At 36.2% G+C, this 18,264-nt stretch overlaps 1 protein-coding gene across 1 annotated transcript in view; it reads right to left on the reverse strand.

Moving 5' to 3' along the window:
* CPLANE1 (ciliogenesis and planar polarity effector 1) overlaps positions 1-18,264 on the reverse strand; it is a 64,038-nt gene that overhangs the window by 16,578 nt on the left and 29,196 nt on the right. Inside the window, 14 exon segments of the mRNA XM_042804498.1 lie at positions 540-632; positions 1,112-1,216; positions 2,293-2,347; positions 3,301-3,430; positions 5,855-6,021; positions 7,909-8,655; positions 8,846-9,103; positions 9,704-9,896; positions 11,437-11,505; positions 12,987-13,069; positions 14,234-14,316; positions 14,885-15,021; positions 16,009-16,172; positions 17,301-18,234. Coding sequence (XP_042660432.1) covers positions 540-632; positions 1,112-1,216; positions 2,293-2,347; positions 3,301-3,430; positions 5,855-6,021; positions 7,909-8,655; positions 8,846-9,103; positions 9,704-9,896; positions 11,437-11,505; positions 12,987-13,069; positions 14,234-14,316; positions 14,885-15,021; positions 16,009-16,172; positions 17,301-18,234 — 3,218 coding nt within the window.

The raw sequence follows: 18,264 nt of genomic DNA on the forward strand, positions 1-18,264 counted from the left end.
TTCTATGTAGTACAATTTATCAAGGATTTATAAAATATATCTTCTTTAGCCCCAAATTGGTTACCTTCTATTTTTTGTTCTACAAACTGACCCAAATGATAACTGACTGGGAATGGAATTCCTACTTGAGACTGAAACATTGTTACTTGTCATATAGCTATTACAGAAGATGGAAGATGCATGGAACAGCTTGATTTCATGTGGGGCTGTGATACGTCTCAACATCCCACTGGTCAATCCATGTGGCCTTCATAATACCAACTCTCCAAGATTAAGTGGCACTGAAATCAAGCTAAAATCCACAAATGTACTCCCTCATACAGGAATACGAAATCATAGCTGTGCTGTCCATGAAAAATTCTAGCCAACTTTTCACTGAGTATTATTTCACATTTGACTTCAAGAAGTTGGAAAAATTATCATCTTCTTATCTATATCCGGCATCAAGCTACCCCATGTACAAAAACAGTGATAGAATTGTAATATTTTTATAGACTTTCCAAACAAAAAATTAAGTAGAGAAACTGAAGCCACCACACCTGACACAGGAACAGACATGACTGACTCATTTTTTCGAACTTCAGAAACCTCATTTCCAGCACTGATTCCAACATCCTGATATGATTTGAGCACTTGATAGGGAAAAAAAACAAAACCAAAATGCATGAATTTAAGGAAAGACACTGATGGCATTATCTGAATGTACATTTCTCATTTCCCAGCTCACAGTCAAAGAAAAGAAGGGAAGAGGCAGGGAAACAATTTCAGTCATATGTGAAACACTGTCTAAAATGCATTTAGATAAATTCAGGCTAAGTTAAAAGGAGCTTTTGGAAAAAGCCACAGCAAAACTGACTTACAGAAGGCATGTAAAGACTCTCACATAATTGCATCAGTAATATTTTTATTTATAATTCTCTTAACTAACTCTTTGTAATTTGTATTCCAATATCTTCTGGTTTAATACCTTTTGAAACAAAAAGTTGCAGCTCAAAAAACTGTTTTGCTCTTTAAAAACTTACTCCACTTTGGAAACTGACCTAATATCACAATTAACAAGAAGCAATACCAGAAATAGTTGGTTGCTGTAGGTCATATGGGCAGCCCTTACCTGGATAAGTATTTGTACTTGCATCTTGAGTTGCTGCTGTTTTTTGGCCTGTAGAAGCCATGTAATGTAGATCTGCTGAAGTAGCAATTGTCTCCTCCATTCTGTCTAAAATGTGGTAATACACAATAGTTGTCTATAAATAATGCAAGAATTAGAAATTTATGAAACCAATTATATTAGCCAAAAACTAAGGGCTCCATCAGGTTTTTCTTTGTATTTCTGACAGACAGTTTAAACCTTTCTCTAATCATACTTCATGAATGATTTCACGAAAAGTTGCTACTACCAGTCTTACGTAAGTATGCAGCTGTACTGTAACTTACAATGTTACACTGAATTAAAATCAAGGCTTAGTTTGCCCGTGTCATTTTTAAACTAAACAATTTGTTTCATATTTTAAAAGGGGAGGAAATATTTATTACATGTATACCTTTATTTCTTTATTGATATTTCTATAGAGCTTTGCAAAACAGTATTTCTCTAAGGCCAAATTTCAGAGAATGGATTGCATTTTGCCCTCTGATTGGACTAAATATTATACTGAATTAATGTACAAGAAGCAAGCATGTATTTCTAAAGGCATGGTCTTCACTTACCAATCTAGAAATACTGTAAACATTGTTTCTTTTAAAAGAGCCTTAAATTTCATGTTATTAGAATATGCAGGCAAATAAAATTGGAATACCATCTTTTAAAAACAAACTGATTTAGAATTTGAAAGCATTGCTTACAGTATTCTTCTGATGAATCACATGAGCAGAAATCACTGTGAACCAGTTACTGAAATTCACTCAACACACTGTTATTTTCTGAAGCCCATTGTTTGTAAACATAAGATTATCACTTCTAGGAAAATTTAAAATATTTCTACAATTTTCAGGATAATTTTTCTGAGTTTACAGATAATTGATATGAGATCTTAAATTCATCTCTTCCCAGACCAATACTCTAAACATTGACTATCCCAGAAAAAGACTGAGTATCTGTTTTACATCCTGAAAGGTCTCTCTGATTTTCTGGGGAAAGATCCCATATGCCCCTATGCTGTATTGACCACAGACTGACTACACAATCTGAGTTTTCCACATCTTGATGACTACAGAGTTTTCCTTTGAAATCTAACAAACTTCCGTTCCTTGACTTATTTAAGCACTCAAAGCATTAAAAAGACTTGTACTTGCCCACTGAAGTGAAAAAACCACCCGGAAGGTAAGATGTAGGTTTTGCTTGTTGATCCTAATATAAGGAGAAAAATAATTATCTGAAAAAATAGTTCCAATGCAAATTAAAGGCCTTCCTGATGCTGTTAACTTTACAATATACCTCCTTTGAGTAATGATTTGAAAAATAAAAAAAAAAAACAAATCATCTTAAAGTACTTTTCTTACCCCCTTTTTTAATTCTTCTGTTCCATTCCAACTTAGTGGAATTACTGACTATGTAACATTCTTTCCCATATGTACCTTGGGATTATCTGTAGTAGAACAAATTTCTCATTCTTCTTCGAGTATATGCTACCTCTGCTGTACCATAATTAATAGCTCCCAGGTCTGGTGAGGCTCTCCAGCTGCTGTGCTGGACAGGGAAGTCTCAAAGAAAGTATGGTGTGGACCAGAAACAGAGCCTGCTGACAGCTTGAAATCTGGTACTTGCAAGGATAACCCCCAAATATGCTAAAAGATATCATAAAGCTCTAGGCAAACAAGCAGCAGAAGTGCATAAATCAAAACCCAGCTTGACGAAGATTTTATCTTCTCAGTTTCTTGACTTAGAACTGAGACCTTGTGCTCCCCACTGTCACTCTTACATCATCTTCATCTAGCCTCATGTGAAAAGAATAATGCCTGGGTCATCTGTCCTACTTTACTCCTAGGCTAAACTTTTTTTTTTTTTTTTAAATAAGCTATTACCATTTGTGTATATATTTACTTTAAATGCACATACAGACAAATATCCTAGCAAAATAGACAAGTTCATGTCCCATAAAAAACAAAAACAACCTTTAAATACTTTATGAAAATAAATCTCTTGTTTATAGGAAATGCAAGTATATGAATGAAAGATGTACAGTTTCCAGGCTAGAGCCTGGAAAAGATTTACATGGTTGTTTTGGTTTACAGTTTTCTGCTTCTTTATTTCTCATCAATAATTGAATGGAAAAAGACAAAGAAAAAAACATTTTTCTATACCCCAGTCCTTGATTCAACAACCATCACTGTATCATTAATACTCATGATGGAGTCATCTGGGCAGAAGGACACACTTGGTTTCTTCTTTTCCCCCTTCTCTTTCATTTGTTTCTTATCACGCCTCTTTTGTCTGTCAACATATTAATCACAAATAAAAAATAAGAACTTCACCAAAATAATAAAAATACCTATAATTGCTTTCTAAGAAATCTTACCATTAAGAAATATACACTGAAATAACTGTGGAAAAGACAAACACTACTTTTGCATACAGATCAGTTCAAAGCACTGCTTTTGCCTACCAGAAGTCTATATAAAACTGCTGTAGGCACTCATAAAAATACTTAACAATCACACCAAAAGCTATTATTGTCTAATCAGCTATTTTTATCAAATATTACAAACTGCGTAACATTCCGTATCTGTATTTTGTGTTTAGTAATCATTACTACACAAAATGACTGTAAGGAATCTGTAAGAAATACTCCATCAAGAAACAAACATCTGTTATCATTGAAAATTTCTAACTGACTATTTTACTTAAAAAGTTGAAAATTCTCTTTAATATCTGATAAGTAGATTATAAGACAATTGTAGCTTCAAGCATTTCAGCTGATAAGATAAAAACAGGTATTTTAAGCTTCAGCTGCACTTACTTATCTATCAATTGTTAAGAATTAAAAACTCCTTTGAGTAATGGTTTGTAAAAAAAAAAAAAAAATAATCCCTATGTACTTTTCTTACTTTACTTTTTTTACCCCCATTTTAACTTCTTCTGATCCTTTCACCTTCGGAGTGAAAAACTCATCTCAGAGTCTGTGTTTCCAACCACCAGAGTTAAAAGCATCATAATCAGAAGCAAGCGTTCTGTTCTAGATGCAGTGATGCCATTAACTCTTCCATGGAAAACAGAGACCTGTGAAACAGCAGGAACCCATTAACATTGTAAGAGAACTGAACAAAGGTAAGCGCGCAGCTTAAACAAACTGTTTTAACTGCTTGTGCAATCAACTAACTGTGTTGGGTCTGTGTGTATTGTGGGGATTTTTGATAGGTGACGGGGCTACAGCAGTTAGCACCTGTGAGAAGCTTCTTGAAGTTTCCCTGGCTCCAAGTCAGACCCACCTCTGGCCAAGGCTGAGCCCATTAGTGTTGGTGGCCATGCCTCTGTGATAACATATTTAAGAAGGGGAACCTGGAAGCAGGAGTTGGAAATGTGAAGGAGACACCTATGCAAACACTGAGGTCAGTGGAAGACAGGAGGAGAAGGAAGGAGGTGCGTCAGAGCAGAGTTCCCCTGCAGCCCATGCAGAGAGGGCAGGCTGTGCTTCTGCGGCCCATGAAGGTCACCAGTGGAACATATGCTCACCCGCAGCCTGCAGAGGACCCCACACCCGAGCAGGTGGCTGCACCCAAAGAAGGCTGCGGGGCCCTCTGTGGGAAGCCGCTGCTGTTGCAGTTCCCACTGGGACGACTGCAACACATGGGAGGGACCCATGCTGGAGAATCTCAGAAATTGTTGTGGCCTGTGGGAAGAACTCAGGTCAGAGAAAGTTCACGGAGGACTGGCTCCTGTGAGACGAACCCCATGCTGGAGCAGGGCAAGAATGTGAGGAGTCCTCCCTCTGAGGAGGAAGGAGAAGCAGGACTGATTGCATCCCCATTCCCTGCACAGTTGTGCTGCTGCAGGGGAGGAGATAGAGAAATCAGGACCAACACTGAGCCCCGGAAGAAGGGAGGGGTGAGAGGCAGTGGTTTTAAGACGTGGTAATACTTCTCACTGTCTTACTCTGTTTATTAAGTAGTGGTGGTGTCAGTGTTTGAATTAAATTCAAATTCTTTTTCTTCCCCTTGCCAGAGTCTGTCATTTGCCTGTGACCATAATGAGCAAGACATTCCTCCCTGTCCTTATCTTGATTACTGAGCCTTTTGCTTTATTTTCTCCTTCCCATTCCTGAGGGGGAAGGGGCGAGTGAGCAGGTGCCTTCCAGGCTCAAACCATGACATTAACAAAGAATAAATCACATTTAAAAAGTAGTTCCTAACATACCTAGCAAAACAATATAAAATATCCTTTCAGCAAGAATTTTTCTAATTACTGTCTGGATTCAAAACCAGAACCTATACCTTGAATTATATTGAAAGAGCATAACCCTTTCCTTCTTGAAGATTACTTTTAACAGTGAGGATATGCATCACAGACAGCAGTCTATTGAGATATATTGTGTTAGCAGCAAAGCATTTCATAAACAGTATTTAGCAAGGAGCCAGATGACAAGACTTTAAATCAGAGACACCAGTATGGAAAACATTTCCCCTTGAATCATCATCCTATGAGCATGATAACAGCAACAATTCATTCATGCCCTAATGCCATGCTTCTCCTGCTCTGTCTTTAGTAGTATTTACTATTTCATTCTCTGCCAAAAGAATTACATCCAATCCCACTTTATTTGAAGCTGCTGTAAAAACTCCCACTGACTTCAAAGCTAGAAGGCAGAGATTACAAGTAAGTCTTTCAAAATAAAGACCCCACTTTAAAAATTTGGCTTGCCTTTTTCTGTTATTCTGCACATCTGTTAGTTCAAATGGTTCAACATCAGTTTTCAGCAACTGGATAGGTTCAGTTTGGTCTTGTCCAAAGGAAGTACTGAACACATTATGACGCTGGTGGCGTTGTTCAAATGCAATGACATCTTGAAATGGAATGAGTTTTGGTGCCTGAAAGTGTTCAGAGAGAAAGAAGCAAAATGAAACGATACAGAAATCAGAGAGAACCCCAGACAGATGGGATGAAAAGAGCAGGTCCAGTTTGGATTTCAGTTACACAAACACAACTCCTGTAGCAATTTGTAGAGAAAGTGAAAATGTAATATTAACAGCATCAGACCAGAATCACAGCTAATGTGTACATGTGCAAACTATTTTCTGAAAGTAAACTAAAAGATAGGAATTTTCTCTGTTATGTGCTGGGTTTCTGTGGCAGTGTTTTTGGTAGCGGGTGGGGGGGGCTACAGCAGTGGCCCCTGTGAGAAGCTTCTTGAAAGCTGACCTGGCTCCAAGTCAGACCTGTCTCTGGCCAGGGGCCGAGCCAATTAGCAATGGTGGCTGCATCTCTGTGATAATGTATTTAAGGGGAACCTGAGAGGGGGTTGGGACTTGTGAGGAGGAGGTATGAGAAGGACCCCTCTGCAAACACCAAGGTCAGTGGAAGGAAGAAGCGGGGGAGATGCACCAAAACAGAGACCTCTGTATTGTATGGTGAGATGGGAGGGCCACCTACCCTGCCACCTATGGAAGTCCACAGTGGAGCAGAGGCCAACCTGAAGCCTGTGGAGGAGCCCACACAGGAGCAGGTGGCTGCACTTAAAATAAGCTTGGACGCTGAGGGGAGAAGCAGCCCCCGCTGTTGTGGTTTGGCGCTGGGAGGACTGCAACACACAGGGGTGACCCACACTGGATCAGCTCGGGAACGGCTGCATCCCATGGGGAGGACTCACTGCGTAGAAGGTTTGTGGAGGACTCTCTGCAGTGAGAGGGGACCCACATGGAACAGGGGAGGGATGTGCAGCGTTTCCCCCACCTCCTGAGAAGGAAAGAGTGGCAAGCTGACTGTAACATCCATCCCCTGCCCCCTGCGCCGCTGGGGGAGGAGGGAGAGAGATGGGGAGCAGAGCTGAGCCTGGGGAGAAGGGAATGGAGGTGGGAATTGTGTTTTGGATGTGGTGGCGTTTCTCTCTGTCCTGCCTTGTCTATTAAGTGTTGCTTTTGTTAGTGTTTGAATTAAAGTGATGTTCTTTGCCCTCACCTAATGAGTCTGTCTTTTGCCCATAACTGGTGAGCCACCTCTCCCTGTCTTTATCTCAATTTACGAGCCTTTCACTTTATTTTCTCCTTCCCATTCTGGACTGACAGGGAAGGGGTGAGTGAATGGCTGCATGGTGCTTAGTTGCCCTCTGGGGTCAAACCACACACCATAGAATGTATTTCACTAACATCTGCATTTCTAATATATGTAGTCGAGGATGAAGGTAGGAGGGGCTGTGCACTGTAGACAAGGACTGAAGAAGCACCTTTCAAGGAAAAACATTTCCATTCTTTTCAACTGGAATGCACAAGCATATTAGAGTCTATCAGAACAACATTTTTCAAAACATCAGTTTCTCAACATTCAGAAGACAATGTTTTCTTACCAAGCCTTTTAGCATTCTATTTCTGCCCTTACAAGCAGATTTCTTACTGCATTCTTCGATTTCTGTAAATAATTATATTTAAATTTATGTAAAACCAGAACTGTATTTTACCATATAAATATTATCCAGTGTTTTAGACAGTAAATTCCTTACACTCATTACTAATGGGCTGTGGTGTTGATGAACTATGGCATGTGCAATCAATCTACTATTGTTAAAAATATTTCCAAGCCTGCAGCCTGCCTCATACTGACATGCCAATAAGAAGATACTTTAGTTCCAGATCCTTCTTGTAGCTGTGCTGAACACTTCCAAATTCCATAGTCCAAAAACATTAACTTATTTTTGATGAATAAGAAACCATGAAACTGAAAAACTCTACCACTTAGAAAAACATATTACTAAAATCCAGTACCTTCTTTTTTTGAGGTAAATCAGCATGGAGTAGTGATATTCCTGCATGCTCTAGTGTTTCTCTGCAGTCAGCCTCCTCTGTTACAGGTTTAACAGGTATTAAAGTAGTAGTGATTGGCTGCCTTACAAATGGTGGAAGACTAGGTATTGGATCAAGTTGCAAGTGCAGCAGTGGAACACCAGCCAGGTTCTGAGTGACCAGTGCTTTGTCCATATTCACATTTGCAGAGAACTCCCGCTGAGGTGAAACTTCTTGCTGTCCTTCATACTGATCTAGATTCAGGTGCTTGGGAGGTCCCTTATGCACTGTTTCTGCCCATCTTTTGTCTTCATCATGCATTTGCCTTGGGATCTCAGGGCCACAGCTACTCATGTTTGTATCTTCTTTTGACTTACTCTTTCCTGGTGTGTACGATAACTGATTCCATAAGGCATCTAATGAACTCCAAGCTAGTCGTGGTACTGGGGGTGGTCCAGCAAAAGGTGATGACATTTCTATTGGATGTAAAAATGCTGGTTTGAGATGATAACTTGATTTAAGCTTAAGCAAAGGAAATCCATGTGAGTAATTCACGTTTTTTTCAATAGGGATAAGCTTTGGCATTTTCTGGATGTCTGAGGAAGAAGCTAGGAGATGAAGTGGTTTAGTAGGTGTTGAAGAATGTAGATCTTCAGATGGTGGTGTAAATCCCATTTCTCTGCTGTGACTTTCTAATAGGTTGAAAGAAACATTCACATCCAGATGATTCTAAATCAGAAAAGCAGACAAAAGAGCATTTACATATACATTGAAATAGCAACCATGCACTAAATATGCACAAAAATAGTATCTTTTTTGTCTACAGCAATCACTGCAAAAACATTTCCTAATTTAGCAGCACAGATAACATCTCAGATAAACAGAACAGTTTTCATAAATGACACTCTGATATACCTACCCTCATACAGCCATTGTTGCTTTCATCTCTTAAACTACTCTTTGGTTGAAAATCAGAGCTCTTCTGATGAGGTTTTCCTTCATCTTCTTGAGTGAGCAGCTGTGTTTGCAAAGAGCCACTGCCTTCAGCAGTGTGTGCAGGCTGGCTTCCTTCCAGGTGAACAGCCTGATGTTGTTGCAAAATTTGTTGCACATTTGGCAGGTTGGCAAAGGATGACTGCACTACTTGCATTAAAGTCATGAAGTTGATTTGCTGTAGCTGCATACATATGCATAAATTTAACACTGTAAACAACTTTAACAGGACTCTCAGCACAAATTCTATGTCTAGGCTATGTTATAACTGTTCATTATCCTGTTAATATAGGTGACAAAATAAACATCCCGAAGTTTCAGTAATGATTCATTTGTAAGACTCTTTGTTGTACTAGACTTTCTTTTAAGAGAATACCTGCCACAGACAGGTTATGCTAAAGCAAGACAAATTCCTTCACTTTTTTAATGAAGTTTGAGTAAACTTAAGGTCACATAAAATTATCTCAATGTACTAACAAAAATTAAACCCTAGTATAGCTGCAAAGTTATTACAGATTAATAGTTCTTCCTAATCTATACTACTAGAGCATGCTGAGTTATGTGACCTAAAGAACTCAAACTTTTATTATTATATTACTCATTTTCTTCAATTAAAAGCAAGACCTAAGTCTAAAATAAGTTTTCACAGTAGTTTACATGGAACTGGAAATCTCTTTCAAAAACCACCACAGGCAGAATACATTTAAAACCGTAATTATCTCCACTGTTTCAAATAACACACTTCATATTGTGAACACTGTTTCCAATACTGAGATGCTCTCACCTGAACTAACTTAAACATTTCATCTTGGAGAATTTGCCTGAGAGTTTCTGATGTGTTTAGACTCTCTTCTGTAAGGACTTGTTGCTTGATTTCTTGTTTCTTTGCATAAATAGAAGTATTGGCAGCAACACTTGACATAGCTGACACAACAGTCTGAGAAGGCTGACCATCACTTAGAGGATTCTCTATATTACTTAAGAAGGAAAAGAACAAGACTATGAAAACCACTGGAGAACACCTATATAAGCTTGTCTGAAATCAATCCAGAAAATTTTAAAGATATCCCCACTTTTCTAAAGCATGATTAATTTGTAGGAACAAGTTAATTAACACAGCACAATCTTCACTGGAGAGTATGTATGACATCTTTTTCCTAATGCTTCATAATACACTGAATGAAAAAACAGTAGTAAATATGTAAGTTCTATTTGATTTTTTAGTCACAAGGGTATCTGAAATGTTATCTTTACTAGAGATACAGGCAGCAAACAGACAGACAGAAGGCCTGGTTAGTCATAAAACCAAACAGCTGATGGAAAATAAGAGGACATTATTAGCTGAAGTAAAAGAGATGGCAGATTAACTTAAATAATTAAATGTGCCTTTATATATTTGGAATTAAAACAACAACAAAATTTCAGATCAGAAAACAACTAAAATTGAAATAACATGTACCAGATGATACAACATATAGAATTTTCTCACAGAGTTAATTAGATTTTTTAGTAGGTAGAGACTATTAAGTAGATGAAGTCCATAAATGAAGAAGAAGAGGTTAGAATTTACAGTAAGTTATGAAGAAACTGAAGGACTTTACCTACATCAACAGAAACTGATCCAAAAGACATTTCTCTATTTAAGAAAAATGCTGATAATACTATGGGTACAGGCAACCTTTGGAGGATTTTTCACAACTGAACAGGATGGCCTCCAAGCATGTGAAGATACACAAGCATAAAGCAATGGCTAGTGAGTAATACTGAAAAGGTTTTGGATATGTAATAATTGCAAAGAGGCACAGGAAATCTTTCAAAAGATAATTAGAATGTGTAAGCATGGCCTGAAACCCTAAAAGTTTGAGAAAATTTTTTTTATTTTAAAAAGCTGGCATAAAGAACAAGAAGGACATGAGATTAGAGACACATGAAGATGGAATCCAAAGGGATGTGTAGTTCAAATCTCCCTCTAAACTGAAAAAATTCAGAGGACTGTTCTAGAAGTAAAAGACTGAGATTGACTCCTGACCCTTTTTCTGAATTCCAACATTCTCCCTGTTTACACAAACATTATGTATATATTTATGTGCACCTAGCAATTGCTGTAGGATATATACCTTTTAATAATTTTATTAAAATATTAATAACAGCTTATAATGTTACTGTTAGGTGTTTTATGGAATAACATATCTTCTATAGTAATATTATATAATTAATATGATTCTGTCTGGAACCAGAAAACAAAAGTATCACTTCTCTTGAAATCTAGTAGCTCCAAATTAACATGCCTGATTCGTGTGATACTCTGGACTACACACAAGAGCATACTTACCCTCTGCAAGCATTACAGTACAAAAAGGTTTCAGGAAAGACTACTTAGTACTACTGTTTGCAGGTACAATATACTACACTTGGAAGTATTCTGTAGTCAAATCTACACATCATGTTACTTCAGACTGAAAATTTAATAGGGATAGTCCATTTTTTATTATGCAAAACATCACAGGTTTATCTTACCTGGGAACTTCTGTATCTTGTTCTAAAGAGAATGAGTGAGAAATGGTGCTAGTCATGACGTCAGTCATGCTATAAAGAAAGAAAATAAATTAGTAAACACCACAATAATTTGTTACGCTGTTTATTTTCATTTTGTAGAAATCTCTATATGTATATATGTGTGTATATATACATAATGTCCTAAAAAAGCATTTTAATTAGCATGAGATTAAATACCTGAAAGCCACCTGATCAGAGCTACACTGATCTGCATTGCTTCAACTACTGTATTACACTGCAATTTGAGCTGGCAAATATTGACATTCATGCTTTGTCTCCCTAGTAATCAGAAACTGACTCAAACAAAAGCACTGAAAAGGTTCTGCCTATTCAACACAAACAGCAGGCAAAAAAGAGGTTGATAACAAGTTGACAAAAGAGGAGAAAATCCCATTTAACCAATACTGTTAATATCATTACAATCTGCATTCCTAAAAAAGAAAAGCCAGTATCGTAAGAAATTCTTGAGGGATATCTTATATTCTCTTTCAAAACAAAAATATATCAGTTTTATAATAGTAGAGGATTGTAAGTCTTTGTAAAATTAAGCTATTACAAAGTCTTTCACAAACATTATATATACACAGGAATATTTATTTTATATATGCCATCACAATTAGTAAGATTTTCTAAACATTAAGACATTCAGGCACTGTGTATCACAGTAAAAGGTTTCATTACTACAAGTCTGGTGGATTCAAGAAGAAAGGTAATTGAAATAATAAAAATAGGTTGATATTTTTCTGTCACTAAAACAAAAGAAAAAGATCTCAAAAGAACAAGATTCCTCATGGTAAACATAACGAACCATGAGTTTACAAACTATTGGGTTTCTTCCCTTCAGAGAAGGCAAACTGAGCAGTAATCTATTCAAAATAGATAATGTGATGATCAGCTTGATGGATTGTTTATATGTTATATACATTATATTATAAATGCGGAGATATATTAAGGCAGAAAATTTTAAAAAGATCATAATGAAGAAAATTTCTTAAGTTGGTTAAATACCTCCCTCCCTCTTTCAGGAGCTAACAAGCTTATTGCCTGTAACAATCTTTATCTCACCTTCCACTTCCTAGACACCAACCTCTCTTTCTTCTACATTGTGTAATAAATTAACTGCTAAAATCTCCTACAGTAATAGCTCTCCACCTGTATTTAGCCTGAAGATGTTGCTCCTATTTTGGGTCTGGAGAAGGAATTGTGTATCTGACAGCTTTTCCAGTTATTCTCTATCCTCTTCCCAGATATAAAATATACCTTTCCACAAACAATGCCTCTTATTTGATCATTACTAAAATAACCACTCATCTACCCAGCACTTTGTATAGGTGTAATGCCTGTATATGTGAAATAGATGACTGAAATTTTGTTTCAGATTATGAGTTTGTTGCTATGAACAACAGCAAGAACCCACCAAGACTTCACCGGATACCACAATTAACAAAAGTACTTAAGATTTTTAAGCAAAGTTAAAAGAGAAATTAAAACAACTAAAAAAAGTCTCTCACGCATTCTGTTCAGCCTGTCCTTCCTTTGTTTCTTCCGCCTTTTGATCTCCCTGGGGACTATCTACATCTGAAATGGAGACCTGCTGGAAGACAAAAAAATGCATCTGAACTTGTAAATTTTATATGCCCCTTCTGCTTTAATAAAGTATTATTTTATTAGCCTAAGGCAACATACTTCTAATTAAACAGTCACTTGAAAAAATCTGACCGAAAAATAATCAAGCTTACATACTTATCAGAGGACAGCTATAGACCAGAAACAAGAAGACAGTCTAATAATTCATCTGAACATCTTCCTTTTTAAATCATTATTATGAGTTTTTATTTTCAAATTCATATACATACAGTACCCTGGAAATACAGTCTGCTAATCTAGCACCCCCTAGGTAAAGATGAAAATGTGGAAATAATCCCATTACACACAAACTGTCTACAAATTAAGAAATGGAAACAAATGCAGGATTTTACACATGCCACAGATTCACTATAGTAAAATGCATTGTAGAATTGAAGACTACAACACATTTACTGTTTCTAATCCCATTAACAGCATTGAATCTAGAATACTACAGGCAAGTAAACCTGTCATGTTCCAATTCACATTTCAGCATAATAGCCCTTAGCCAACCTCAAAGAAAGGAGACTTAGGACCAAAGATGGTGCATGAAAAAACAAGGCTCTTTTACAGATTCGTATTTGAGTTTTCAGACAGGAGCAAAATAAACATCCTTATATATTTAATTTAAAAACAAGCAAGCATGGAAACAAGTGGTAGAGTCTTTACTTAATCATGTGACAACTTCAGAGATAGAACAGGTTTTTAAAGAAAAAAAAAGCTGTTAATACATCTTTCTAATATAACAAAATAGACACAAAAATCTGGTCTATTAACCAGAAGACCACCTGTTTGGTTTAAATTTACATGCTTTTGTATATATGTGCGCATACACAATCTTATATATGTAGTGTCATACATTATACAGATTTAATTTTTACAAATATATATATAGGCATATACACATTTAGTTTTACAAACAATCAGTTTTCAGAAGTGCTTACAGCAGATCTCACTTTAGTACTGTTTAATTACTTGTGACTTTCATTATTAATTTAACAGAGAAAAAAAATCACCTATCTTAAACTCTTTAAGCCCTCAATTTCTTAAGTATACTGAGGAATTACATTTAGAGTATTTTGGAAAGACTGTTCATAATAATTCGATGCTTCTATGCAAGATGGTAACTTGCCTTTCCTCTTTGATGTTCTACGGGTTTGATCTTAACAGAGCTATTGGAGCTCTTTGGAGTTTCATATGGCTCCTCAAAGAACTCTACAAAATAAACACAGTTACTCTAAATCAGAGAATTACATGACATATAGCACTGTTATGTGATTTCTGTCAACAGGTCACATTAATCCTCCTTTTCCCTAGCAAGGAGAAAGGTTGAGAGATGTCTCAGCGAATTCAAAAACTTGTGTTATTATTAATGATGATGCATGCACCTGAAGAGGAAAAAATACAAGCTTATTTACATGGTAGGAATATGATAAACTTAACCTATGCATACTCAGCTTTTACAATTTGCAAAACGCATTTTACACAGCTGCATGAATATTTTTGGAATGAAAATAAATGAGACAATTAAATATGTCCTATCTCTATAACAAAAAGAAGTTACATATGTGAAAATCTGATTATCGCTTGAAAGTCTTGAGAAAGTAATCATACAGAATTTAGTTATAATATAAACCAGATATAATAATAATTTCAGCACAACAACAAGCAACTTATTTCCATTTTTTGATTACATCAACAGAGGGATATATAAACCTATTCAGACAAAACTCCCACTGTTTTATGTAAGACCACAGTAAAAGAATATACCATAAAAACAAACCTTCTCTTTCTGACGTTATATCTAACTTCTCCTGAACAAATGGTCCCGCTTCATAAAGATCTTCAGTCATATGAGGTACAGAATAATCCCCAGGATTAATTTCCTTCTTATCAAAATATTTTGACTTTCCAGACATTCTGGTATTTGGAATTACAAAAGGTAATTAACAACAGAAATAATAAAACTATCTGACTTAGTTTAAGTATGCTGTTCCTCAGATTGCAGGCTAGTGCATAATTGTAAAATAAACACTGCTGTGATATAATCAATGTTCATACAAATTTTCTCTCTGAATTTCACTTACACCAAGGTTAATATAATTTTCTGGTATAGTTGTAGCATTTTAGTGACATTAATGGTACAGTCTTTCAGATGAGCTGTTTCCAGAAAAAGATAACCAACACATATGATCTACCAAAAATAGAAATCATAAATTGCACCATGACTCCAAAATCATGTGGTTAAGATTACATTTATCTCCCTCACAGAAACTTCCCTCATTGAAATAAAATTTCTTGTCAGAGAAGACACACAATAATGTCTCAGAATACTAATGCCAAAGATCTTCTGTTTCTTTAGTGCAGTAGAAGATCAAGAGAAATGTCACAAAGGACTTCAAGCTAAGGAATCTCCATCTCCAGAACTAACATATTAACAAACAAAATATTTACTGCCTTTTCCATCTATTTTTCTGACATGCACATGTATGAACATAGCTAGATTAGATCCAGGGAAAAATAAACTAATTTTGAGAACTCTCATCTCAACAAAAAAAGTTACACTAAAAAGAATGGAAGTTATCTGAATTATTTGAGAAAACCAAGATATCAATTATATCAGAAACCTAGATTGCATTTCCACATCACTAAGTTTATAAACAACCGCGTACAATTCACTTCATATACAACAGCCACACTGTCTTCTACCTAGAGGTACATCTGCTAATGGAAAATATTTAATCTGCTTCATGTAGCTGTAAACAATATGCATGAGTTTGGCCTTGCACTCAGAATTAAACATGTATGTAAGATGTAACAACAGTAGAACTCTTCATACTGGCATGCTGCTTAGCTGAGGAATTATGATCAACTAAAGTTCTCTAGGTTAAAAAAAAAAATAATTACCCAAACCCAGTTTCACAAAGATCATCATAGGCTTGCACACTCTGGACACCAAGAGAAGGACTGGCCAATATGGAGGAGCCTTCATCCATACTACTTTCTTTCTCCGTCTTAGACTGGGCTTCTGATAGAAATGCAAATTCTTTCCGATATTGATTTTCTGGACTCTAATAATAATAATGATGATGATGAAAATTCACTAGTTAAAAAGAGATACCTGATACTTTAACCCCCTCCCCTCTCCATTTATTTAATATAGTACATTTATGCTTAGATTCATATCCTTTTCTCTATTATAGAGCTGAGAAAATCTGGATTTACAGTTGCCTGTGGAATCTGAGTTTTGCCCCTTTTTGTGTTAAGGGAAACAATGGTCCTCTGAATTATCCAAAAGAAAGATAAAACGAGAGATTTGTCAGCATCAATTGACTGTCAGTTGTCAAAACACTGAGTGGCAAATATACTCTATACAAAGATATACAGTAATATTTGGTCTTCAACACGCATAATACAAAACTCTAAAATTATCACTGAAGATGGTATGGGAGGCAAAACGCCTCTGCAAATAACCATGCAGTTAGATGCATGCACAAAACTTTGGTAATAAGTAAAATATAGGTGGCACTTGTCAGAAAACAGAAAATACAAAACAAAACCAAGACAAAATCTCTTCTGATTTGGGAGAAAAGCCTTCTCAAAAAAAACCCCACAACCTTCTACCCTCAAAGGCTTTCATGGAGACTTAATTAAAGAGGGTAAGGGAACCAGTTGTACCTAAATATAAAATAAAGCAATACTCATCAGGTTCTTCTAACAAAGCTCTTCTTTTCTATCAACACACTCTCTCCAACTCTGTGTAACAGTACTACATAGAAATTCAAAATTCACTTTCCACCAATCTTTAACTAGTTTTAATATTGTATCTGCACTGTCCTGAAAGACGAATCTAAATTCACGTCTCCCCAGAGAAACTATTTCTTCATTCTTTGTCCTGTTTTTCCATACTCCATACCAGATTTCTTCAAAGACGGAACTTGTAGGAATTTGTTCAAATAATCAGAGTTAGATTTTAAAAAGGACTTCCAAAGAGAACCTTAATCTCCAACCAAAGTCTTCCTACAGCCAGAAATCGAGTACTCCTGGAATATTTCTCTTTTCTTAACAACCCTTAAAGGAAAGTAACCAATATTCCAGATTTTACTGAGAACAGAACTATGAGGTAGATGATGTGTATCATTTTCTTTATTGGTATAACTCATACATTTCACTGACACTTGCCCTATCCTCTTTCTTACCTTATAATTTATACTCTTTGCTTGAGATCCATCTCTGTATAACTGTTCTAACAGCCACAAAGAAGTAAGGACAGCAGCTGCCGATGTTTTCACATGTATCATTGGGATAATCTCTTCTAAGAAATCTTGTTTATTGGAACCACAGAGTAGTCTTTTATCAGACCATCTGATCATCCACTCAAGCAATTTTGCGATATTGCTCAACTTATCCATCAAATCTATAGCTAGTTCTTCTCCTGGTACAATATCAACTATATCAACAGTTTTGTAAATATATTTAGAAGTTGCCTCAGTTTGTATGCTAGCAGAAGTATGGTTAGGAAAGGTATGGCTTGATGGTGCAACAGTGACTCCTTGATTGTCACTCTGAGCTCTGTAAATTGATTTGTGTTTTAAACCAAATAATCCTTCATTAAGTCTTTTCACATGGTTATGGACCGAAAGTTCTGTTGCTTGTACAACAGACTGTACAATGGTTGGATTTTCCAAAATATTTTGGTTTTCATTATGGACAGACACTGTTTCAGAATCACAAGATGTCAAGGTGACAGTATAGCAAGACCCTGCTCTAAACACACTTTGGCTTCTAGTTTTGCCTTGTCGACGCTTCAGTGTTGTATGAACATCAAAAAAGAGAGAATTTAATTCATGCTCTCGAAAAAGTCCAGAAAAGCTAGTAAGGAATGGAATTCCAAGGTCAGTGTACTTTATGAGGTCTCTCTCAAGAACATAACTCAAAAAGAGCTCTAAAAAAATAACATATTCATCATCATCACGTTCAAATTCCCATGCACCAACTATTGGCAAATTACATTGATTATGCACATCTTCTCCATATACTTTGTCTTTATGTTTTCTTTTCCAGTTAAAAGCTTTTAACTCATCTGTGGTATTTTTGCTACCTATCTCTCCTTGTCTCTGATATTCATTATCCCTGTAAGACAACAAACAGAAGTACCATTAA

The sequence above is a fragment of the Tyto alba genome, unplaced genomic scaffold (genome assembly GCF_018691265.1).
Source record: "Tyto alba isolate M040663 unplaced genomic scaffold, T.alba_DEE_v4.0 Super-Scaffold_42, whole genome shotgun sequence".
Classification (NCBI taxonomy): Eukaryota; Metazoa; Chordata; class Aves; order Strigiformes; family Tytonidae; genus Tyto; species Tyto alba.